This window comes from Cervus canadensis, chromosome 2 (assembly GCF_019320065.1).
Source record: "Cervus canadensis isolate Bull #8, Minnesota chromosome 2, ASM1932006v1, whole genome shotgun sequence".
NCBI lineage: Eukaryota > Metazoa > Chordata > Mammalia > Artiodactyla > Cervidae > Cervus > Cervus canadensis.
In genome coordinates, this window is record NC_057387.1 from 49,024,545 (window position 1) to 49,051,771 (window position 27,227).

The 27,227-nt window shown below is 37.4% G+C and overlaps 1 protein-coding gene across 2 annotated transcripts in view; it reads right to left on the bottom strand.

Annotated features, from left to right (window-relative positions):
- The window catches only part of EPHX4 (epoxide hydrolase 4), a 33,200-nt gene extending 17,989 nt beyond the window's left edge, over positions 1-15,211 (bottom strand). For both annotated transcript variants that reach the window (XM_043460672.1, XM_043460673.1), the window contains exons 1-4: positions 14,290-15,211; positions 12,086-12,171; positions 4,805-4,962; positions 3,067-3,195 (exon numbers count right to left, since the gene is read on the bottom strand). In XM_043460672.1, coding sequence (XP_043316607.1) covers positions 3,067-3,195; positions 4,805-4,962; positions 12,086-12,171; positions 14,290-14,520 — 604 coding nt within the window. In that variant the 5' untranslated portion in view covers positions 14,521-15,211. The remainder of the gene's footprint in view (positions 1-3,066; positions 3,196-4,804; positions 4,963-12,085; positions 12,172-14,289) is intronic.
- Between the last annotated feature and the right edge of the window lie 12,016 nt (positions 15,212-27,227).

Below are 27,227 nucleotides of genomic sequence, written 5' to 3' on the forward strand. Positions count from 1 at the left end.
ATGATAATGGATTTAAGTGCTTTGGGAAGACACTGAAGTTTTAAAACTAGGGAATAATGTGATCATACATATTAAATATTGGAGAAGGAAATGGCAACCACTCCAGTGTTCTTGCCTGGAGAATTCCACGAACAGAAGAACCTGGTAGGATACAGTCCACGAGGTCGCAAAGAGTTGGACATGACTGAGTGACTAACACACACACATATTAAATGTGCATACTTGTGTATTGTGTACTAAATTTTCCTCACTATAGAGGTGACTTTTTTCCCCTCATTTCTAATATTGTAACTGTACTCAACATGGTTGGAGTTTTTAAAATTTTATTTCTCAGATAAGTAGAGCACTGTTATGCTTATACTTTTTGTAAAGTCATCATTCAGTAAGATATGTTTAGCCCTGCATTAAGGGATATCAATACCATGAAGGGGAAAATATATTCCTATTACTTGAAGACCTCATATTGACCTGACCAGGGTTGAACCTATTATTAATGGTTCCAGAAATATTCAAGTATTTTCTTACCAAAATGATCAATTCCAGTATGGACAACAGCAGTGCATGTGTTGCTTTAGTCATGTCTGACTCTTTGCGACCCAATAGACTGTAGCCTGCCAGGCTCCTCTGTCCATGGGATTCTCCAAGAATACTGGAGTTGGTTGCCATCCCTCCTTCAGAGGATCTTCCCGACCCAGGGATCAAACCCACATCTCTCATGTTTCCTGTATTGGCAGGTGGTTCTTTACCATTAGTGCCACCTAGGAAGCTCCCGTATAGCAAGCAGTATCACCAAAATAACATTTACTCTAGGGTCCTGATCAATTGAACAAGCATGTAGCACAATTTCTATTGCCTAATGCAACTGAGAGAAATATGATGAACCTCAGTTTGATATTTGACTCCTAAGCAGTCACACTATTTACCTTAACCAAGATAGGATAATTGGATATGTATCTAAAATTTAACTTTTATACATATTTATACAATATTTATGTAATCATGTTCCCTTTCTCCTTCACTTTCTCCAATTTTGAAGAAAAAATAAATCTATGTTATTATAATTTTTTTTCCTTGGGGGACTACTGCAGATTGTAACAGTACTGAATCTCAGAAAATTTGACAAGAATAGTTAAAGAGGACAAAATTATAACTTACGTCAAAACCAAATAAAAATGTGCCTAGCCATTTTCACAGGTGGTTGTTGTTTTGTTTTTGTTTGCTTGCTTGTTTTAGATCATTCTTTTAATGATTAAAGTTCTCTTTAAAGTTCTCTATAAAGTTCTCTTTATAGCAGAGGTTCTGAAACATATCCCATGTGGACCTGTGGGGATCCTCAAGACCCTTTCAAAAGATCCGGGTGGTCAAACCATTTCAGTACAGTACTATTAGTTTTTCTCATTTTGTTGACATTTGCACATAAGGTACAAAGGCAATAGTAGACAAAGCTGTTGTTGCCTGAGCACAGATCAGAGCTGTGGCACTAAACAACACCACGCTGCTTATAATACATCGTAGTCCTCACACCACACACTTGCTGTGAATAAATACATAAAATGAAGTGGCAGTTTCACTTCTGAATGTGTTTGATGAAACAGCAAAAATTATTAATTTTATTAAATTTCTACCTTTTGTATGTGTCTTGTGATGCAGTTAGAAAATATATATTAAGGCAGTTCTGTTGAACACCAAAATCAATGATTATCTAGAGAAAAAGCAATTCTTCAGCTGTTAAGCTGAATTAGCTGCCTTTTTAATAAAATTCATTTTTACTTGAGAGAATGACTAACAAACTGTCATCAGTCAGACTTGGGTATTTAGCAGATAGTCTCCTGAAAATGAACAAAGCAAGCCTGTCACTTGAGGGAAAACAGTGTCTGTTGTCAATTATCAAGTTCAAGCTTTCAAATGAAAATCAGAATTTTGGAAACTTGTGTCTGCTACTGTGAGCTTAACAGCTTTTCTATAAAGATTTTTTTGATGAAACTGGGGTGATATTAATGAAAGTGATTCTTTGATATCATATAATGAAACGTGTCAATTTATGGAAGACCTGCATAACTCAATGACCCAATATCTTTCAATGCATGATGACTGCAAAATCATGCATAGGTAAAAAAAATCCATTCAAAGGGCTACAGAGACCAATGGATTTTAATGTGACAGAATATGAAAACTTCATTAATATGACATCAGATTGCACATTGTTACTAACCTTTAAGAAATCACCAATTTTTGAGTTTGGTGTAGTATTTAAGGAGAATATCCACACTTATTTGAAAAGGTTATTAAAATACTCCTCCCTTTTCCAATTACAAATCTGTGTGAGGCCAGATTTCTTCATATACTTCAATTCAAACATTTGCAACAGATTGAATGGAGAAGCAGATCTGAGAATCCAGCTGTCTTCTATTAAGCCAAAAATTAAAGAGGTTTGCAAAAATGTAAAATAATGACCCTTTTCACTAAAATTTTGTTTTGGAAGATGTAGTTAGTTTTCAGTAGAATGTTATACATGTTAATATGTACTGGATTAATTATTTTTTAATGAATGAATACATAAACATTTAGAAATTTCTCATTTTTAATTTCCAACACAGTCAATGCATATGGGTATAACTCATATAAACAAATGTTCAGTGGCGGTCTTCAATAATTTTTAAAAGTATATAGGAGACCAAAAATTTGAGAACTGCTGCTTTAAAGAATGCTGCCATTCTTGATATTCAAAGCAGTCAAGCAAGAGGAAAATTTATTTCTAGGCTGTCAAGATTCTTTACTGTCAAAGTAATGTTACTGCATTTTTCCTTTAACTCTCCCCAAGTTAGCAGTAAAATGTCTTATAAAAAAAATAAGATTATGCAAGCAAATATAAAGCTATACTTCCTTTGCCTCTTCAGGAACATTTAAAGCCAAGATAACTGATACTATTGTGCTAATATCATATTTTAATCACTTAATTAAAAAAATATTACATTAATTGACTTTTACTGTTTTTAATCCAAAGTGCCAGTGACAACAGTGAATTATCATGCTATCAAAGATGTCTTAATGGAAATTTAAACTCACCTGTAAATACATTTGGATGAGGGAAGTTAATAACAATAAGCTTCATCACCATTTCTGGATAACAGATGGCAATTAACCAAGCAATCATGCCTCCCCAGTCATGGCCAATAAGAACACATTTGCTATACCCTGTAATTGAGAAATGAATATTGACATCATTGAAAAGAAACAGGTGGGTGCATCTTTACCACATATATACTAGATATGTTTCTAAAATTAACCATAATTATGTACTTTCTCCAGATACTGAGTTTGGTGTTTCCAAAATCTGTATGTCTGAATCTACTAGTGTAGTTTTTTCCAAAAATTTAGATGCCCAGGTCCATTATAGACCGAAAGATTCAGAACCTCTCTTGTGAATTTATACTTAAAGAAAAAATCTGAAATAGTTCAGCTCTGGTTACATAAACCTGGAAAACCATGGTAAACACTACACATATCTAGGTCGTAAGCAAGATTACATTATTGATTTCACTAGAAAATAGCATGATGACAAAATTAGGCCAAGTCTGACTGAATTACCACAAAATATGAATGATATATGGCTGCTGGAAATCAGTGTCTCTGATTTTATTGTAATCACACTAAATTACAATGCTGCAGTGACACCCCCAGACTGCATCCATTTTTTCTCCTCTAAAAATCTTGACCTGATCTATGCTCTCATTAGACTCTTGTAGAAATGGGTCTTTGATTTCATGGGTTTCTCACTATACTGGCTCTGTAAACACACTGGGTTTTAGTCAAACGGGATGTAGTGGATTAGATTATTACTAAAAAATATTTACTCCTTATTCCCCTTTTCCCAGTGCATAGAGGTAGTATACTTTACCACCAAGCCCCCCCACTCCCACCATTTTTGGTCTGAGGCATGCAGGATCTTAGGTTCTCCAAGCAGGGATAGAACCTGTGCTTCCTATGGAAGCATGGAGTCTTAACCACTGGACCACCAGGGAAGTTTCTTTACTATCCATTTCATGTGAGACTTGGCAGTGTGATTTGCTTTGGTTTCTTGGTGGCTGTATGACTTGATTTGGGGCTCAGTCATGTGACTTGCTTTGACCAATGAGCAGTGACCAGAAACTTGAAATATGTTTTGCTATGGGGCTCATCCTCTTGCCACTTCAATCACAGCGAGAAGAGCTTCCCCTAGGTAGCTTCTCTCCTTTAGCTGGGGCTGCAACCCAATTCACACTGACAAGTCAATCCTAGCTGGACCTATGGCCTGAGGCTAAGACCCAGAAGGGTTCAGCCTAAGGTTGACCTGCAGATCCAGCATAGGAATGAATGCCTTTGACTGTATGTCACTGAGATTGGGGTTGTTTGTTACACAATATTATTGTGGCACTAACTGATCAATAAAAAATAATGCAAGTGTTTCTGCATCTAACAATATGTTTAAATGAATATTTAAGTGTGGGTTCTGAAGAAATAAACTTTCTGAGAACAAGAATCAAATTTCTAATAATTAGTTCTGAAAATAATAAATAGTATACATTAAGTCAATTTTTAAAAACAAATTTTGAGAGTCACTCTTGGCTGGTAACTGAATAGTTATTCTGGATGTATTATTTTAAATTTCTTCTACAGATATTTTGAGTTGTATACACCAAATGACAGGATCCAGATAACAGCTCAGGTAAATGGAAAGCAGCCTCCCAAGAAATGAGGTTATCAATTCACAATTTGTTGAATGTTAGTCCATTAAAAAGAATTAATACTATTTTTTAAAACCTACCTAAAGAGTCTAAAATATCCTTTACATCTGTAATTAGACAGTCCAATTTATAATTCTCTCGATGAACAGGAGCATCTGTTTCTCCATAGCCTCTCAAATCCAGTGCTACAACTCTATATTCACTTTTAAATTCCCTTAGTTGGTGACGCCAAGAATACCTGCAGAAAATAAGATATGTTAAAAATACCACAGTAACGAATATAAAGAATACCATTACAGATTGTCTAAGTGGAAAACTGTAAGTAACTTCTCATTTTTGAGAAAGGTTATGTAGCCATGTGTGGGCAGGAAAGAAAAAACCTGTTTGAAAAGAAAGCACTCACATTATTAAAATTGACTTTTTTTTTTACCAGCTTCAGTGGGAATGTAACAAAACGGCCAGGATTTACTGAAACTACAAAATACCAGATACTAAAACCTTAAGAAATGTACCTAAGAAGTCAATTTTCTAAGCTTTGCTTAAATAATGCTTACCTCTATCACTTAGTCTGTGCCTATAAGTGCTTCTGTATATTGTACTACTTGATTCTTTCAAAAAACTTGCAAGATGAAAATATATTTTCCTAGAAGGGGGATTTTACTCAGCTTGCTACATGTCAAATAGTACTCAGTGTTTTCATTCCTAACAACAGTTACTCATGGATGAAAAAGTCTGCTGATTTTTAAAAAGATGATAATGGAAAGAATCCAATAAAACAACTACTTAAGATAAATCTCTGAGACATCCATGGAGAGCTAGTGGTAAATGAGAAAGGGTGCTCGGGACTGGTGCACTGGGATGACCCTGAGGGATGGGATGGGGAGGCAGATGGGAGGGGAGTTCAGGATGGGGAACACATGTACACCCGTGGTGGATTCATGTCAATGTATGGCAAAACCACTACAATATTGTAAAGTAATTAGCCTCCAATTAAAATAAATAAATGTATATTTAAAAAAAATCTGCCTGTCAGTGCCAGAGACACAGGTTCAATCCTTGGTGTGGGGAGATTCCACATGCTGAGGGGCAACAAAGCCTGTGTTCCACAACAAGAGAAGCCACCACAATGAGAGGCCCCAACACCACAACTAGAGAGCAGCCCCCATTCACAGCAACTATAGAAAGCCTACACGTGGCAATGAAGACACAGTGCAGCTGAAAATAAATAAATAAATAAAATTTAAAGGAGAGAAAAAAGATAAACCTCTGCTTGCGAAAACAAAATTCTTCTGAGGATGAGATCCTGAACTATAAAGACAAGCAGGTGTGTGGTTAAAAACATTTAACAACCAAAATGGCCCAGGCATTGATCAGTTAGAACGGCCACAGTGACAGCCAGGCCCTGGAAGTTTGCTAGATCAGGTGTTCCCCCTGTGCTTGATAATGAAACTGCAGAATTAACTGAAATACAGAACTCCATGAGAGTTCCTTCGTCTAAGGAGCAAAATCATTATGGATAACAAACAGAAAGAGACTCGGATTTTTCAAAGTGACTCTCTGTGTTACAGAACTCAAAATATGCATTAAAAGCATCTGCATGCACATCTGTTCATGGAAACACAGTATAAAATAATCTGACAAAGCCAAATGGTAGATCATTGTCTGGAAAGATTTTTGGAGCACAATAGGAACGTGAACAGAGTGATCTGAGATTATAAACCAATAGTGAAGGGAGACTGCAATGTAAAATAACACAAAGCAATGAGAAGAAAGAAAAAAATCGACCACTTTACATCAACAGCTAGATTACCAGGAAAGGTGTCAGACACACAATCACATTTATGAATGGATAGAGTCTTTGGTCTATTACTAGGATATCTATGATTTGTGAAAATCTGCAAAAGCACTGCCAATGAACATGGATTTGAAAACTTTAACAAAAGTGTCTTTCTTAACAATCTTGATAATCTTCTCTCTGGGTTGTAATAAACAAAAGAAGCAATTTGATTCCTTAAAAGATACTCATCTGTCAACACATGTGATTTTAACTTTTCAAGTAGTTGTTGTTCAGTTGCTCAGTCTTGTCTGATGCTTTTGTGACCCCATGGACTGCGGCACGCCAGGCTTCCCTGTCCCTTACCATCTCCAAGAGTTTGTACTCCCAGTCTCCTGCATTGCAAGCCAATTCTGTACTCTCTGAGCCACCAGAGAAGCCCTAAAAGGGGACGCTCTGGCTGCATGGGCCGGGAATCGAACCTGGGCCTCCCATGTGGCTGGCGAGAATTCTACCACTGAACCACCCATGCACCTATTTTCTCATAGCCTTACTTAATATTTTGAATTGATTTCTTTTATGTCTTTGTAACTGAAGCCTAATTCTTCTTTATAATCCTTCATATCCAATCAATAAAGTTCGGTAAATTTAACCTCTTAAATATTAATATTTACTTAATCACTTTTCCTATCCATCCCTGATATCATTACCTTCATTCAGGCATCCATTTATGCAGCAGCCATCGATTGGTCTAATTGTGTCTGTTTCATTCCCCTTGGCTCTATCTTCTATAAAACCAGAGTGATGTAATAAAAACACAAACTCTTTCTTGACACTCTGTTACTCACAACATGAAGCCCAAGCAGGTTATTTTGGCAGATAAAACCTCTAAGATTTGACCTTCCTAATCTTCCAGCTTGACTACCTTATACCCTCTATCATTTGCTATATAATAAAAAAGGGCTAACATATATATCTGTCTTATTACATGCCCAGGCACAATTCTAAGTGCTTCACATACAGTGATGTTGATCTTCAAAATAGTAGTATAAAGTAAGTACTATTATAATCCCTATTTTACAGATGAAGAAACCAAGGTACAGATTAGTTTGTGGATGTGCTGAAAGTCACAGAGTTAGCAAATAGCAGAGCCAGGATCCAAACCCAGGTGGTCTGGCCTGAGAACCCATGCTATGCTGCCCCGGCAGCACTTCTCTGCTTGCGGTGAATAAACATGGGTCTTGTTTTTATGACTTTGTTTACACAATTTCCTTTTTCTGAAACATCATCCCTCCTCAGCGTTTCCCTACTCCCCACAACCCCTGTCCTTCACCCATCACTGAACTCCTCCTGCTGGGCATCTTCTCTTCTAGGAGACGTCCCAGGTTCCCTCCTTCACAGGTGGGTTGGGTGGCCCCTTCCATATTCTTCCATTTGTCTGCACACTCTTCAGTGTACTGGGCATGTGCTTTATACTAATCTGTGGGTGCCTGGCATTTCCACTTGACTGTGAGCTCCTTGAATTGCCTGGCAGATGTGAAGGTGCTCAATAAAGATTTGTTGACTGAGTGAAATGATGGAAAAACAAAAGCACTGAATTATGTTAGTGCTAGAAATACCAGTTGTTCATTAAAACTCTGTCCCAGTTCAAACCTTGAGACAACTCTGAACTAAAGTTCCCAGATTCCTCTTGGGAAATTTATATTCAATTTCTACTCATGCAATTCTGTGCATTGTTTTAATATCCTAAATACCTGTGTCTTCATTTAGAATTCATTTGAGTAGAGATGTCAAGGTAGAAATTTGACTCAAAATAATGTGTACAATCCTATAGCGTTTTACATTTAATGTAAATATAATACCTGCATATGTCATTATGTTATTAATAATTTAAATTGCCTTCCAAATAAATCCAAGTATTTCTATTATCAATGAGTGGAGCCAAACAATATCTTAAACATTTCTAGGGATATTTAAAGGCTGCAACTGCTATCTTAATAAATGACAAAATACTTTTTAAATGTAATCTTCCTAGAGTTCATCAATAAAGCATATTTGATTTACACATTAAACTGAAAAAGAAATCACCCCAGTGATAGACTGATGAGCATGTCATTCACATGAATAAAACAAAATAACCCCCTGGAGACAAAAATGAAACATAAAATCAGTAACTCCTGAAAATATTATAAATAAACAAAACTAGCTACTTTCATCCACACTGTCCCCCTCCTCCCCCACCCAGTTGCTTTGTTGTGGTTTAGTCGCTCAGTCCTGTCTGACTCTTTGCTAACCCATGGACTATAGCCCACCAGGCTCCTCTGTCCATGGAATTTCCCAAGCAAGAATACTGGAGTGGGTTGCCATTTCTGTCTCCAGGGGATCTTCCCCACCGAGGGATCGAACCTGAGTCTCCTGCATTGCAGGCAGAGTCTTTACCACTGAGTCACCTGGGAAGCTGCAGCAGAGGATACTTCAGAAAAAGCAACTTCTTTCTTAGTTATTCTTAACACAAGGAGGGCTCCTAGTTTACCAGGCTAGCCTCTTTGAGATGCAGAATATACTCTTCCCTTTTACAATGGAGAAAAAGCCACAGTCATCAGGCTCCGTGCTCAGCTGCATGCATGAAGAGCCCTTACTTGCCTCAGCACTTGAGTGATGACGAGTGTGTCCCTACAGCTGGTGTTATTGCCAGAAACTGCCTGCATCAGCTCAAAATATTTTTAAAAGCAATGCAAATTGAGGTGGAGATAGAGGGGGAGAAAATCATCTGTGACAGCCTTATTTGGCACTAATTTAGCTAAAAGATTCATAGATCTGTATATTGTTTGATGTTTCCTCTATATTTTAAGAAGACCCAGAATTTTATTGTTTCTGTATAACATCTAATAGTATATATTAAACATCACCAATTCTCAACAGCTATTCTTAGTTAATGATGATAAATGCAAATAATACCTTATATTTGTATAATGATTTTCTGTTTAAAAAGCATTTTTACACACATTGCCAGTTTATGATTATTTTGTTTTCACTGAATCAAATAATCTGACCTACTTGATCTACAATATTATAAACTCATGTGCATTTAGGCAAAACTTGATTAATAAAGGGATGTTTACATGGGCAACATAAATTGAAATTGGTTCAAAATGCCAAAGCTTTTTGGCTCTTAAAAAAAAAAAGGAGGGCCTCCCAGGTTGCTCAGGGATAGAGAATCTGCCTGCCCGTGTAGGAGTCCCCGGAGACTCTCTGGGTTAGGAGGATCCCCTGGAGGAGCAAATGACAACAAACTCCAGTATTCCTGACTGGAGAACTCCATGGACAGAGGGGCCTGGTGGGCTACAGTCCACAGGGTTGCAAAGAGTCGAACACGACTGAGAGATTGAGCACGCAAGCATAAAAGGGGAAAAGTGCAAGAGAAAGGGCTTTTGGGAACAGAAAAAGGAAAGTCTAAGAAAGAGAGATATGAAGTGGTTTAATCAAAACAGCGTTATCCTAAATTCTGATTTGAACTGACTTTTTCCTGAATGGAGCTCATGAATGGAATTGACTAGATTGCATAACGAGTAACAGTGGTAATTTGGAAGGAAAGACAAAATGTCAACATAGAGGTCTCGGTTTAGGGTATGACTTACACAAACAGAAGTCTCAGCAACTAAGCGGCTGAGCCAGAATCCACTGCCCATATTACTTTATGCAGATTTGATGAATACTTTAGACTAACATTTTATTTGTAAGCCAGTCATGTCATTGGGTCTTCCCAGGTGGTGCCAGTGGTAAAGAACCTGTCCGCCAATGCAGGAGATGTAAGAGACAAAGGTTCTATCTCTGAGTCGGGAAGATCCCCTGGAGAAGGGCAGGGCAACCCACTCCAGTATTCCTGCCTAGAGAATCCCATGGACAGAGGAGCCTGGCGGGCTACCATCCATGAGGTTGCAAACAGTCAGACACGACTGAAGTGACTTAGCATGCATGCATGTCATAGACTTTTTTGCTCTAGAAAAATGATGAGCTAGATGGGGTTTTGCCCCCCTCCATTCTCTTCTTCAATGCCTAACACTTCCTAGTGCACTAGCAATCTCAAAGCATTTATTAATAAAGGCCCTTTTACTCTAAAAGTATTAACTAAATACTCTTTCAGAGCTAGATGCATTTTAAATTAGGAATTTGGATGACACAAAATCTTTAAAATTCTAAAGGAAGTGAGGAGTATGTAATGTGGAATTCTAGGTGTTAAGAGCAAAAGTAAAGGAGAAATTTGGGGACAGGGCATTGTCCTAGAACTTTAAAAACATACCACACATTCTACATTTAAGTCAGTTTAGAGAATATAATTTTCAGGTCCATTTTTCCATTTCAAGATTATAACCCTGAGCTAGCAAAAATCTGATTTTCTTTTTACCACCTTAATATGTACCATCTTTTAAAAGATATTCATTTTTTAAAAGTTTCATCATGTGTTGTTTCATCTGTACTTATTTGGTTCTGTGGGGTCCAAAGGGGAACAGAGTATTTTCCCGTAGGTAACTAGCAAATGTGTATTTTTGGCTATAGGTTTTCTTCTCCACATGAAATATTCTGATCCTTAATTTGTCCTGAATTCATCTGAGCCTGTTACTATGTGCATAGGAAAGAGTCCTTTCTCAGTTTCCATGAGCCCTCTTCTCCTCCTGCCTTCCCCTCAGCCAAGCCTTACCAAAGGCTGCCAGGCACTCTAATTCTTTGGTTTCTTTCGAATCTCCTTTACCACCCAGTGTTGCATTTTGTCCACAGTTCAGTTCAGTCGCTCAGTCGTATCCGACTCTTTGCAACCCCATGGACTGCAGTATGCCAAGCTTCCCTATCCATCACTATCTCCTGGAGCTGGTTCAAACTCATGTCCATCAGTAGGTACTATAAAAACTGGTTTATGATTGCCAAGGGGGGAAAATAGGGAGAAGGGATAGTCAGGGAGTTTGGGATCGATATGTACACACTGCTGTACTAATTTAGTCTTTAACCATATTGTGATAGTTGCAGCTGAAAAATGAAGGGACTCAGTCATACATATACATGTATTCATTCTTCCCTAAATTCCCCTCCTATCCAGGCTGCCACATAACATTGAGCCACACTGCTATATTTAAAATAGATAACTAACAAAGTCCTACTGTATAGCACAGGGAACTCTGCTCAATGTTATGTGGCAGCCTGGATGGGAGAGGAGTTTGGGCGAGAATGGATGCATGTGTATGTATAGTTGAGTCTCTGCTGTCCACCTGAAGCTATCACAACATTGTTAACTGGCTATATTACAGTATAAAATAAAAAGTTAAAAACTGTCTTTCAATTGACTATTTCAAAAATTTGAAACACTACATGATACTTGTTTTAATTCTCAAAAATAAATAAATTTAGGATAATAATATGCACATTTCTTTAAAACAGAAGGAATATCATTCTTGTGATTGAGGAACACTTAGGAGTAATAACTCTAGGCCAGCACTTGATCATAGCATGGGGTCTATTAAAAATCACTACAAGAAAATGACACTATGGTAAGCCAAATCTTTAGTGCAAAAGAAACAGTTACTGTTAAGTTTACCAGAATTCTGGAAATCCATGAAGCAGCAGCATAAGTGGTTTGCCTCTTTCTCCAGCAGCAACATAATGAAATCTTAACCCCGAATCCTGCAGTAAGAAATAGAGTGCATAAGATTTCAGTGACGCTTTGTGTTGACTGTAAAAGTACAATTAGCATTTCCATTCCATTGAAAAATTTCACTTGCATTATTTTTAATATCAAGAGATAAAATAACTATCATTAATTTTCAGAAAGAAAAAATAACCATTGTTTATCAGCAGGGTAAATTAACAGATTCGCTTTTGTTGACATTCCCTTCTACTTACAAGGTCAATTTATCTATATTATGAGCTTCTGAAACAGTTATAATTTTCTTACTGATGTGTCACACTTCCTCTCACTCAAATTCTGCAGGACAAGTAAGTAATTGTGATCTGCATTTATATTCCTGCCATTATTTACCTCCTAGTCATATACTTTTCTCAGCTTGCCATCAGAGCTGTGCCATCAGTTATATAATTCACACCTCCTTTCCTTATTTTTAGTTCTCTCCCTCCCACATTATTTTCAGTTGAGAGCTGCATGCACAGTTCCCCTGGCTGCCTGCTCCTCACGTCACGTCAGTGTATGTCTAACAGCCGAATGCTCTGGGTGCTCAAACCTTTGCTCTGCATATGGGAGACAAGATTGCCCAAGGGAAACAAAAATCATAGAAATGAGAAAAATCACAGAAATATAAAGCAAATATAAAGCAAACACAAAGCAAATAGAAGAAAGGAAGGTGGAGCAAGAAAGAAACAAAAAAACTCAGAAGGAAGTGAGGTAAAAACAAAACCCAGAGACTGACCAGGTTTTACATCAGATAGCCCAAGTAATTGGGTTTCCAGATGTGAAAAAAATCTTAAAGCTCATCTAGTTCAACCCTATCATTTTTGCAGAGTTAGAAACTAAAGTCCAAAGATGTTACTATAGGTCATTAAGATGGTTGAGAGCAAGACTGTGGCTAGAACCTCCATCTTGTCCTACTGCCCAGGACAATGCTCTTTCTATTCCTTGGTTCTAGGTCTCTGGGGAAACTCTTTAAGTGGCCAGAGTCAGAACAGAGTCATTGTGATGAATTCCGAATGATTCTTAGACTGATTTTCCCCCTCAGGGAGGATGAACATAACAACTCTGACTTCTACCCTCTACTGCAGAATGCCTTCCTGGAAGTTCAGTAACTTCTTTTATTGGTAGTGAGTCTCAGAAGATGAAAGGCTGTAGGAACTTGATTGGATTTAGTGAATAAATATTTCATCTCATTTTACTATGTACCAGGCACTGTTACAAGATTTTTGGTTTTAGCTTTTTTGTTTTTCGCAAATATTAACTCATTTAATTCTCATGTCAACTGCAGGGTAAAAAGGACATGCCCCTCTGAACTCCAGCTGCAGGGCAATCTAGCTCCTAACAGGAACCCCAGACCTGGTGACAAAAATATTCCTTCATGGAGGCTATTTTTGAAAGGCCTGTGAGTCAGATTTGTAGGGTGCATCACAAAAAGCCATCTCCCTTCACCAACTGGAGCCTCAGGAAATAGAATAATCGTGGGCTGTAAGAAAGCTTGGGACAAGCATGGACAATTAAAAAGTCTGCATGAAGAGCTGACATTTACTTTTTGTGCCATTCCTTCGGTCTCTGGCATCATAGCACTGCTTCCTCCTCCACAAACATGCACCATTTATTTATTGTTTGATGTTGCTTAGGTCATCTGTGAATGCTCCATTCTGCTGATCTGAATAAACTCCTGATTTGCAATGACTTATTCTATTTACTGTTCCAATCGCGAAAATGTGGGCAAGGACCATCTCCTGAGACAGTAGGGCGTCACCAGAAACAATTCCCTACAGCTTATCTGAGCTCTAAAGGGCAAAAAGGTGACAGACGACCGCTTCCCCTTACAGTTGGAGAAGGCTGTTGCGGTGGAGAAGTAGGGGACAGTAACAGGACCCAGATTATTAGACTCTCTCACACACACGCAAGGACCATGACGACACACACAACCCCCTGACCTCTCCCGGGGCACCTCGCCCCTCTAGCATCTTCTCGGTCCCTGCAGCGCGCCCTGCTAGCCCCGAGAACACTAGGGGCCGCTGGGCTGGGCGTCATGCGATCAGCCCGGCGGCCTCTGCTGTCACGGCCGTCACGTTCCCTCGCGATAACGCCGGGCCCGCGCCCGCCTTCACCTTGATCCTCACGTAGCAGTGGGTACCCAGAGAGGGGTCGTTCAAGCACGCGGGCGGGTGTTCCCGGGCGACCCGCCGGAAGGTCTGCGTGGGTCCCTTGCCGATGCTCCACAAAAGTTTGAGCAGGTAGATGGAGGCGCAGAGCCCGCAGTAGAAGTAGATCAGGCACCAGAAGAGCAGGGAGCGGATCGTGACCATCAGGCGGGGCAGGCAATCCCGCAGCTTCGCCATCCGGTGGCGGCAGCGGCGCGGCCCGCAACGCAACGCAACGCTTCCGAGGCGCGGGAAGCAGCGGCGCGCACTCTGGAGCCGGAGCGAGACTGCGAGCGCGGCGGCGCGTCAGACCCGCCGGCCGGTCGGCGGCCGCCTGCCCCGCGCACGCCTCCCCGCGGGTCCCCGTGCTGCAGCGCCCGGCTCGGGTCCGTTGTCACAGCCCCGGGCTACCACACTCACGGTGGGCGCTCGGGACGGCCGCGCCCAGCCCCGGAGCGGCGCACCGCGGACCCCAAGCGCTGCGAGGTCCGCACCGGATAGGCAAGGGTGGAGAGCCGGCCTTCCTCCGCAGGGAGTAAAGCCCCATTTCAAAACCGATAAACTGGGGGGGAAATGAAGGTGAGACTTTCCCAAGCCATGCTAGATACTGTGGGAGGAAGAGCCATTCATTTTGACCAGTGTTCATATCCCCTCCTTGCCCCCCAATTTAAGGCCTTCTTTCCGGATCGTGGAATTATGGGGCGCATGGGGGAGGGGGAGCAGTAAACGATTTTCATACCACCCGAAAGACATTTCTTTATTCATTCCCAACGCTCATCTGAAGGTGTTGCTATTCTCCAGCTAGGTTCTGAGTCGTTATCCGACCAGCTAGGTGTCTGGTTATAAAGTCAAGCTTCTGGCAACCCCTGGTCTTTTTTCTGTCCCTCTGGGTTTTTCCTTTACAAGAAGATTTCGGGTGGAGAGGGAGGTGGGAGGGGGGATCGGGATGGGGAATACATCTAACTCCATGGCTGATTCATGTCAATGTATGACAAAACCCACTGCAATGTTGTGAAGTAATTAGCCTCCAACTAATAAAAATAAATAAAAAAAAAAAAAAGAAGATTGTGTAAATAGAATCATGTCCTAGTCAACTTCTAGCTTCTGGCTTCTCTCGTTTAGCGTGATGTATCTGAGACTCAACTATACTGTTACATATATTGTTTTATTATTATTAGTCTTTTGTTAGATGGATGTACCATATTTGCTTACGGAACACTTCACAGTTGAGGTATATTTGAGTTTTTTCCCAGTTTTTGGTGGTTATGAATAAAGTCACTGATGTAAAATTTTTGGTGGGAACGTGTAAGTTTCATTTCACTTGGGTTAACACTTAGAAGTGGGATTGCTGGGTCAGGTAGGTATGCATTTAACTTTATAGGAAACTATCAAACTGGTTTCCAGAGTGGCTGCAAGTTTAATTCACACTAGCAATGTGTGAGAGTTATTGTTAGGTCCTATTCTTGAGAGCACTTAATATTGTTAAAAAAAAAAAATTCCTGATTTTAGCCATTCTAAGAGTTGTATAATGTGGTATCTCATTGACATTTTTATTCACATTTCCCCAATAATAATAATGTTGGGCATCTCTATATACTTGTGTGCCACTTGAATGTATTATTCTTTGACAAAACAGCTGTCCAAATCTTTTACTTATTTTTTAGAAAAGTGGGTTGCTTATTTTCTTACTGAGTTTGAAAGTTCCTTATGTATTTTGGATACAAATGCTTTATCACACATCATGTGATTTGCAAATATTTTCCCAGTCTGTCTTTTCATTTTTAAGGACTTCTGAAGAGCACAATTTCTTAATTTTGATTTTATCCAATTTATCACTTTTCTTTTATATATAGTAGTTTTGGTCTTGCATATGGGAAATCTCTACCTAAGTTAAGGTCAGCAAGTGACCCCCAACCTGTGTTTCCTTCTAAAAAAATTATTTTATGTTTTGTATTTAGGTCTATAATCCATTTTGAGTTAATTTTTGCATAAGATGCAAAATATGGGTTGACATTGATGTTTCCCATGTGGATATCCAATTATTTTGGTATCATTTGTTGAAAAGAATATTCTTCCTCTATTGAATTGCTTTTGCACCTCTGTTGAAACTCACTTTACATGTGGGACTATATTTGAACCCTCTAGTCCGTTTCATTGATCTATATGCCTATATTTTCTGCAGTATACACTTGCCTTTTTTGTGGCTGTGCCATGAGCGATGCAGGGTTTTAGTTCCCTGGTCTGTGCCTCCTGCATTGGGGGACAGGTGTCTTAAAACCACTGGATTGGCAGGGAAATCCCAATACATACTTGTCATGACTATTGAAAGTAGTGAAGTAATATAGTAAGTCTACAACTCATGTAGTATGAGTCCTTCAACTTTGTTCTTCTTTATCAAAATAAAGATTGTTTTGGCTATTGTAGTTACTTTTCCATACAAATTTTAGTATTAGCTTGTCAATTTTGACAAAAATTGTTGATTGGAATCCATTGAATCTGTTAATCAATTTTGAGAGAACTAATATTTTAACAATATTGAGTTATTCAGAACATTGTTGTTCAGTTGCTAAGTCATGTCCGACTCTTTGCAACCTCAGGGACTGCAACTCGCTGGGATTCCCATGAACATACGTCTCTCCAGTTATTTAGAGTCTTCTTTGATTTGCTTTATCAGTTTTTCATAGCTTTAAACATACAGATACTGTATGTATTTTGTAAGATTTATACCTAAGAATTTCTTTAAAAAAATATTATTGTAAATGTTATTTTTTCAATTTCTAGTTACTAATTCTAGGTGCTTACATGATTTTTTGTTTGTTTGTTTCAGGTCCTGGACCTTGTTAAATTTACTTTTTAGTGCTGGTAGCTTTTTGAAAAATTCTTTGGGATGTTCTATATAGATAATCATGTCATTTGTGAATAGAGACAGTTTTATTTCTTCCTTTCCAATATGTTTGCCATTTATTTTTCTTCACTTATTGCACTAACTAGGACCTCCAGTACAATACTAATTTTTACTTTGTTCTCAGCCACAAGGGGAAACCATTCAGTCATTTACTATTAAGCATACTATTAGCTCAATGTTTTTTTTTTCTTCCATGCTGCACAGTTTTCAGGATCTTAGTCCTGGGACCAGAGATTGAACCTGCACCCTTGGCAGTGAAAGCAGGGAGTCCTAACCACTGGACCACCAGTGAATTCCCTGAAGATTTTTTTTTTAAGATGCAATTTATCATATTGAGGAAGTTCCTTTTTATTTTTAGTTTCTGAGAGGTTTTTTTTTTTTTTCTTCTCCCCACAAATGGGGAATTTTGTAAAAGGGCTTTCTGTTTCTCTGGAGATAATCATAGTTTTTCCTTTTTAATCTACTGATGTGGTCACCTATAAATTTTTGAATGTTGGACCAGCCTTTCATTCCCAGGATAAATCCCAATTGATCATGAAATAGTGTATTTTTAATATATTACTGAAATCAATTTGCTAATATTTGGTTGATGATTTTTGCGTCTATATTTGTTCTTATATTATGGAATAATGTATATAAAATTGGTAGTATTTGTTCCTTAAATGTTTGGTAGAATTCTCCCAAAAAGCATGTAGGCCTGGAGTTGTTATTATTGTTTAAATTCTTTTTTAAAGGTTTCAAAATACAATTCAATTTACTTAGTACTTATAGAACTATTCATGATTATTTCCTCTTTTACAGTTCGTATTTTTTAAGAATTTTATCCACTTCTTGTAAGTTGTTGAATCTCTGGCCATAGAGTTCTTCATAATATGTCCTTGTTATTTCTTGAATGTCTGCAGATCTGTGTGTGTGTGTGTGTGTGTATCTGTAATATTCTCTTTCACACTTGACATTTGCAATTTGCATTTTCTCATTTTTATATGGTAGGTCTGGATAGAGGGCTTATCAATTTTATTGTCTTTTTGAAAAAAAAACAGCTTTTGGTTTCCTTGATTTCTCTCTTTTTTTGCTTAAGATTTCATTTAAGTTTAAATGTAAATGATTTCCCTTCTTCCTATTCTTTCTTCTGCTTTAGATTTAATTTGATTTTTCTAGTTTCTTAAGATAGAAACTTCAGTAACTGATTTGAGATTTTTCTTCTGTTTTAACATAAACACTGAGTGGTAAAAATTTTCCTCTAAATGCCACTTTCACTGCATCCCATAAATTTTAATGTGTTGCATTTTAACTTTCATACAATTCAAAATACTTTCTAATTATTCTTGTGATTTTTCTCTTTTAAGATGGGTTATTTAGAAAAGCTTAATTTCCAAATATTTTGCAGATATCTTTTTTGTATTAATTTCTACTTTAAATCTGGTGTGATAGCTTATGAACTACCTATTGTAAATTTGTCAAGGTTTGCTTTACTCCTCTAAATATAGTCTATTTTGGTGAATGTTCCAACTGCATTTGAAAAGTGTATTCTGCTGTTTTTAGTGAGAGTATAACATTAATGTCAATTAGTTAAAGATGGTTAGCAGTGTTGTTCAGGACCATTAGATCTTTACTGACTTTCTGCTTACTAGTTCTATCAATTGCTGAGAGAAGAATGGCGACATCTGTCTGTAATGGTGGATTTGCCCATTTCTCTTCTGTCGGTGCCACTGGTTTTGCTTTAGCCGGTTATCTTTTGGAGCATTTATAAACAATAAAAACAAATTTAATAATTACTTTCATTGAAGGGAAAAGAAGAAGGGGGCAGCAGAGGATGAGAGATGGTTAGATGCCATCACTGACTCAATGGACTAAAATTGAGCAAACTGTGGGAGGTAGTGGAGTACAGAGGAGCCTGGCGTGCTACAGTCCATGGGGTCACAAAGAGTTAGACATGAGTTAGTGACTGAACAACAACAAATGCCATATCTAGTGTCCTTCATTCATTGTATAGATACAGGTGAGACCTCTAGAATCACATCCCTTTTATCAGAAGAACCTTCTTTAACATTTCTTGTAGTGCGGGTCTGCTGGCAATAAATTCTTTCACTTTTTGTTTGCTTGAAAAAGTATTTCTCTTTCAATTTTGATAATATTTCCAGTGGATATAGAATTCTAGTTGACAAGGTTTTGTTTTAGAACTTTAAAGATGTTATTCCACTCTCTTACTATTTTTATAATTTCTGATGAGAAGTTTGCTGTATTCTTTTCTTCTTTCCTCTCTGTTGTGTTATTTTTCCTTTGGGTGCCTCAAGATTTCCTGTTGGTCTTTGGTTTCAGCAATTTAAATATGATATATCTAGTGTGGGTTTTTTTTTTTTTATCTTGTTTAGCATTCTCTGAGCTTCTTGAATTTGTGCTTTTGAGCCTGTCATTATGTTAGACACTAGAAAATGTATTAATATATTGGTCTTTGCCTCTGGTTCCTGACAGATCCTGAAACCCTTGTTATTTTCTAAGTAATAAGAGCACTAAGAGCATGTGTTATTCTAATATTTGGTTTCTGACTCATATCTGACACAGGGCTCTTAAAACCCTTGTAAATTTCTAGTGGTAAGAGCCCCAGGAGGATCTTTTGTTCTAATGAGGACATTCTGGGTGGGCTCTGGAATGGCTCCAGATAGGGGCTGGTCACCAGAAAGATCAAAATGTGATTAAAAGCTTGGAATTTTCAGCTCCACCTCCCTCCTCCAAAGGGGAAGGAGACTGGAAATGGAGCTAATAATTGATCATGCCTCTGTGATGAAGGTGTTTGGGGAACTTCCAGGTTAGTGAACATATCTACATACAGGAAGGTGATGCACCTCCAATTCCATAGGGACAGAAACTACTGTACTTGGGGCCCTGCCAGACCTTGCCCTGTGTATCTCATCATCTGGTTCTTCATTTGTATCCTTTATTATATCCTTTAATAAACTGGTAAACATAAATGTGTCCTTGAGTTCTATAAGCTGCTCTAGCAAATAACTGAATCCAGGGGGCAAAAGGTCATGGGAATCTCTGATTTGTCTACATCAGACAAGTTGTGGGTAATCTAGGCATCTGATTGGCATCTGAAATGTGCATCAGTCTTGTGGTACTGAGCCCTTAACCTATGGGATCTGATACTATCTCCAGGTGGATATCAATACATTTAGAATTGAGTTATATTGTAGGACACCTAGATGATGTCACAGAGAATTCATTTGTGGGGAATCCCACACACATTTGGAGATTAGACACACAGGAGGAAGAGCTGAGGGTTTTTCCCTACTAAGGAGAAGGAAAAACTAGTTTTTTCCCAATACAAATTAATTTTAGAGAATTCTCAGCTGATGTCCCTTCAAATATTTCTCCATTCCCATTTCTCTCTCTCGTCTCTGAGATTCCAGTTAGACATATGTTAGACTTTTAATATTGTGCTGTAGCTTTTGGATATTCTGTTGTGTTGGTCCTACCATGCCCCACTTTTTTGTGTTCTTTGCTTTTTTGTTTGAGTAATTTCTTTTAATCTAAACTCAGCTTCACTGATTCTTTCCTTGGCTGTGTTGATTCTGTTGATGAGGCCATCAAAGTCATTCCTCATAACTATTACCATGTTTTTTATTTTCTAGCACTTGCGTTTTATTTTTCCTATAATTTCTATCTATTGAAATTACCTATCTGATCACACATTGTCTGTTTTTCCTCTACAGCTTGTAATAATCATAGTCATTTAAAATTTTCTGATAGTCAACTGTGTGCCATCTTTAAGTCTGTTTCTGTTGATTGCTTTGTCTCTTAACAGTAGGATTTTTTTTTCCCTTGCTTCCTTTTATGCCTCATAATTTTTTGTTGAAAGACATTTTGTATAAAACAAGAGACAAAAGTATACATATATTTAAGCTTGAAAATTAACAGTTTTTTCTTTTGCTAGCCTTAATTGTGGAGGTGAAATCAATCTAGTCAGAAGTTGAGCTGGAATTGAATTTTATTGTTGCTACAGTTATCCCAAGCACACCACAGATTTTCAGTAGTCTCTGGTGGTACCATGAGGATGGCTCTTGGTTTGCCAGGGATTTTTTCTCAACAGCTGCTACGCGCTTGCCTTGAAGTCTTTATGCTTAGTGTTATACTCGCTCTATGCTCTTGCACCTCTGATTGCAGTAGACTGCTTTTGCTTGTTATTGAATGCATTTTATCCTAATGGTAAGAAGTGCAGGGCAGTGAGGAGCATTCTCTGCTGTCCTATTAATTAAGCTACGCCAGCAGGCACTATGTCTTTGGATATCAGTGATGCCTTCTCAATGATCCTTCCCTGCCCTCAGTGACAGGATATCTCTAATGGTCTGAACCCACAATGGATTTCCTGCACGTCTTCTAAGATTTCAAGTTTTAATTCTATTTCCTTCCCACCAGTTGCAGGGGGTCTTCATTTATGCCCTAAAATTGTTAAGAGTTTGCTAGTCTTCCTCCAGAAGTTTAGGGTTTATAATTTGTAGGGAAAATGGGGGAAAAGGTTCTGGGCAGTCTTTGTGCTTTTCCTGCATCTGCGGCTCTTCTCTTGTAAGCCTGCATCAAGAGGATGGCTTACTTAGAACCCTCATCCTGTCCCGTCCCCACCTAAATCTTTTCTATAAGTACTGAGGAGGTCTGTGGAGAAGAGCCTGAAAGTGATTACAAATTTCTCTTGTGCTCCCAAGGGTTTTGTATTCTCAAGCTAGCCTACACCCGGCCTTGAGCAGTTTGTTACGACTTTCAGATGATCTGCTGTTGTCCTTGTTGCCAGGTTATGTAGCATTTGGTGGTGTCTGCCTCAGGTGAACCAGTGCTTATGTTATGTCTCTCCTTGGGTGCATTTATCCTCTTAAATTTCAGGTAACCCTGCAATATTAGCCCTCATTAATGTTAGAAAAGTTGCGGATGTAGAGATTCCTGGCTTTTTAATTCATTGTAATGATGTGAGAAATGCTTTTTCCAGTTTTCTAGATCACAAGTAGAAGCCTGATTCCCCAATTTTAGAAAATTTAGATATAAGTGACATATAACATCGTATTAGTTTTAAGTGTAAAACATAATGACTTCCTCCAACTAATAAAAAAATTAAAAAAAAAACATAATGACTTAGTATTTGTATATATTGTGAAATGATTACCACAGTGTTTAGTATTTTTTTTTTTTAGTTTTGAGTATTACCTTTTTTGACACTGGCATTTGAAATGACATAGTTATATCCAGTCATAAGAGAAATAATAGAACTTGCATATACTTTATCCAGTGTATTTTTTGCTTTTAATTATATGTAATATTGTAGCTTTGTGTACATACCACGAAAGTCAAATTCCATTACCCCAAGGATACCCCACGTTGCTCTGTAATAACCATACCTATACCTTGTCCCTGATCTTTAGTTGACCACTGATCTGTCCTCCATTGCCAAATTTTGTCATTTCAAAAGTGTTATATAAATTAAATCATACAGTATATGACCTTAGGGGATTATTTTTCTTACTCAGAATAATAATCCCTTATAAATTCAAGTTATTGTATATATCAATTTTTTTTTTTTCTTTTGAGTGGTGTTCCACCATATGTATATACTACTTGTTTAACCATTTACCTATTAAATGACGTCTGGGTGGTTTCCAGTTTTTCACTATTACAAAAAAAGTTACTATGAATATTTATGTACAGGTTTTTGTATAAACATTTATGTACAGGTTTTTGTGTGAATGTAAGTTATCATTTATCTTAGATAAATGCCCAGTACAATTTCTGGGTCATATGGCTTTGCATGTTTTGTTTGTAAGAAACCGCAAACTGGTGTCTACATCGGCTGTACCGTTATATTTCCATGAGCAATGTATGAGTGACCGTTTTTCTCCATTCTTGCCAGCATTTTGTGTTGTCACTGTTTTTCTTTTTTAACCTTTCTGATAGGTGTACAGTGATATCTCCTTGTGGTTTATATGTATGTCACCGATGGCGTGAGGGTGAACATGCTTTCATGTGTTATGCCATATGTATATTCTCTGAGTATGTTTTATGTCTTTTTGCCCACTTTCTAGTTAAAATTTTTAGTTGTTTTGAGAGGTCTTTATTGTATATATTTTTGTCAGATAAGTGGTTTGAAAATTCTTGTTCCTAATCTGTAGCTTATCTTTTCATAGGACAAAAGTTTTAATTTGAAGAGATCCAATTTATCAGTCTCTTATTTATGGATCATGCTTTTGTTATGAAGTCTAAAAGAAAATCTTTCTAACCATAGAGCCTTAGGATTTTTTTTTTCCTGAAAGTTTTATGGTTTATTTTACATTTAAGTCCAAGATGCATTTTGAGTTAACTTTTGCATAAAATGTGAAATTTAGGTTGAGATCGTTCTGTTTTTTTTTTTTTTTGCCTGTGGATATCTAGTTGTCTGAGCACCACTTGTTGTTGTCACTTCATTTATTTAGGTCTTTCTCCTTTGATTTGTTCCATAAGCATTTTGTACTTTACAGCATACAGTTCCTGTATGTTTTCTTAAGTGTATACCTAGATATTCCACGTTTTAAGTTTTCACATTCTCATTAGCATATAGAGATCAGATTTTTGTATGTTGAGTTTGTATCCTGTGACACTGCTTAAATCACTTATTAACTGTGATTTAACATTTCTTTGGATTTGTGTGTAGAAAGACACATGCAAAAATTCATTAGCTATTACTGAATTTATTTAGAAACTGTTTAACATTATCATTACCCGCCAAAATAGCGTATGGTGAAATACTGCAGCCATTTTCTTTAAAATTGGAGTTATGATTCCTGCTTCCATTATTTAATATTTTGGAAAATTAAAGGTAAAGAAATTTAAGGAAAAAACCACACCAAAAACAAGAGTTTTATTCATTTCCAATTTATATGACTTGGGTTTTAGGGTTGATAATTCTTTTCATACATTGTGGGATTTGGTTTGCTAGTGTTTTGCTGAAGATTAGAGATAAACAATTTGCAGCTTTTACTTATTTTTGGTACTGTCTTTGATTTTACTATCAGGGTAATACTGGCCTCATTAGTTGGGACGTATTCTTGTTGATAGAATTTGTCCTATTGACAAAAATTACAGAATAGGCCAATTTCTGGAAGAGATATTTTCTGAAATAGATTTTTTTCCTGTAAGAGTCTCCTTTACATTGGTACTAATCCTTTAAATGTTTGGTATAATTTTTCAGTGAAATCATATGGGCTTGGAGATTTTTTTTGAAAGCTATTAATTATGAATTTAAAAAGATTTTAATGGTATAGGGCTATTTAGATGATTTCATATTGAGCTTTGATGGTTATGTTTTTTGAGGAATTGGTCCATTTCTTCAAATTTATGAATATAAAGTTATTTGTAGTATCCCCTTTTATCTTTTTAGTGATTAGAATCTGCAGTGATTAGATCAGAATCTGTAGACTTGTGCCTTTTTCTTGGAGGTTTATGCCTTTCTCTAACCAATTTCATGGCTGCAGAGCAGGCAATAAGATTAATAAAGACTGGAATTTTGCCAAGTAATTCAACGAAGAATGGAGTGGTAGAGTTGAGAGTATATGCAAGGGAGCGATTATTAATAATAATGTACTATAGACTCTGGGTAAGTGAGGGAGAGAGGAGAGAAATACTATGAGAAGGCACTAGGATTAAAGGACTGTGGGTTCTAGTGAGGTCTAATGATTGCTGGAGTCAGGGCCTACCCAGAGTAAGAAAAGTTAAGGGCAAGTAGTGAGAGATTAGTGATAGTGATAGTGAAGTCGCTCAGTCGTGTCTGACTCTTTGTGACCCCGTGGACTGTAGCCTACCAGGCTCCTCCGTCCATGGGATTCTCCAGGCAAGAATACTGGAGTGGGTTGCCATTTCCTTCTCCAAGTGAGAGATTAGGATGCTTGAAATTGAGACTAAGAGTTACACTTGTTGGCAATAACAAGGGAGTGGCTAAAGTTGATTAGATATCAAGATCATTAGCAGAGAAGTCAAGGGACTGAGAAGTTGTCAACTATGAGAGTGACAGTGAAACAGAGATAAGATCTCTGGGGAGTAAGGAGGCGTGAACCAGGGATGGTAAATGACTATGGGTGGTATTGTCTGATGATCATGAAAAACTTAAAACCTGGGGTATTTATGGAAGGAAAGGATAGTCTGCAAGTAGCACTCCAGAGGGAAGAAAACTGTTACTGAAAAAATAGGTGCTGAGTGACAGCCTGCAGCAGACAGCCAGGATTCAGTTAGAACAGTGGTTCTCAAACTTTAGTGTGTGTTAGTATCACTGGAGGGCTTGTTCAATACAGGTTGCTGGTCCCCATACCAGAGGTTCTGATATAGTGAGTCTTAAGTCTGAGAAGACTCTTGAGAGTCCCTTGGACTGCAAGGAGATCCAACCAGTCCATCCTAAAGGAGATAAGTCCTGGGTGTTCACTGGAAGGACTGATGCTGAAGCTGAAACTCCAATACTTTGGCCACCTGATGTGAAGAGTTGACTCATCGGAAAAGACCCTGATGCTGGGAGGGATTGGGGGCAGGAGGAGAAGGGGACGACAGAGGATGAGATGGCTGGATGGCACACCGACTCAATGGACATGTGTTTGAGTAAACTCTGGGAGTTTGTGATGGACAGGGAGGCCTGGCATGCTGTGATTCATGGGGTCGCAAAGAGTCGGACACGACTGAGCAACCGAACTGAACTGAACTGAACTGAAGTCTGAGAATCTGCATGTTCCCAAATGATGCTGATGAAGCTGGTCCATGGACCACTCTTCCAGAACAACTCAAGAAAAAAAGAGGAAAAAAAAGCAAAAAGGTTGATTATATAGATAATGTTAACAAGTAAAATTCATGCAAGAAGTTAAGAGAAGCCAAGCGTTTTTTAACTAAGAAATAATGTACAAATTGAGGAAAGATCAGTTATACATCAGTATTTTCTCTGCAAAACTGACTTAAACAAGCCTACTAAAATTTTGTTGACTATCTAAAATGTGCCAGATCTCTTACTGACTGAGCAAAGGTTGAAGTGTTAAATTGGTTAAACACTGATAACCATAACATCGCTCTCTATATGGGATGTTCCAAAGGTTTATAGAAAAACCTCAAGTAAACCATTTAATGTAAAAGGATATTAATGAAGCTGAACTTTCTTTTTAGGTGTAGACAAAGATCATTCATTGAGCAGTTTTATTATTTAAAGGCAGTTGTTGAAAGAGTTAATGTGTATTTGACAGAAGTTAGTTTCTTTTTTAAAAGTAAGTTCTTATTTAGTATTTTTATTCTCTTCAAAATGGAAAACTTCCCATAGATCTTAAAAGCATTTACATAATATTTAAATGAACCAGAAAATATTGAAAGGTCTAAAGAAAAAAAACAAAACAAAACCCTATAATCCCATCACCTAGAGATAACCACTATGCATTTCTGATGTGTCTAAGACTATATATATATACATATATAAATTATATATAAAAACAAATTAGAATATATAGATATATAAATTAGACTATATATAAATATAAATTAGAATATATAGATAAGTCCATATGCTCTTTTAGGAAAATAACAATGCATACTGTTTAATATATACATACTAACTTCTCGGTTAAAAATATAGTGTAATATGTATGACTATGACTTTTATTCTGGCTGTTTCATGAAGGTATCACCACCATTTCAGCCTCTAGTTAATCATATTTTTTAAATGGTTGACAGCTTAAAGATATTTCAGAAAATTATCATATTGATTATAAAAATAAGTCAAGAAAACTTTCTCTTTCTCTCTATAATACATATACACTTTGAATTTTCAGTTTAGATGATACTGGAATAGTGCCTGAATGTTACAAGAGTCCAAATTTTAAAATACATGAAGCTGATATACATAATTATACATAATTCCAACTTGAGGGTGATGAAACAAAATATTTCACAGATTTAAATACTTAGTATAGTTAAGTAAAAATTTAGACATCCATTGCTATCACATGCATATTAAGAAATG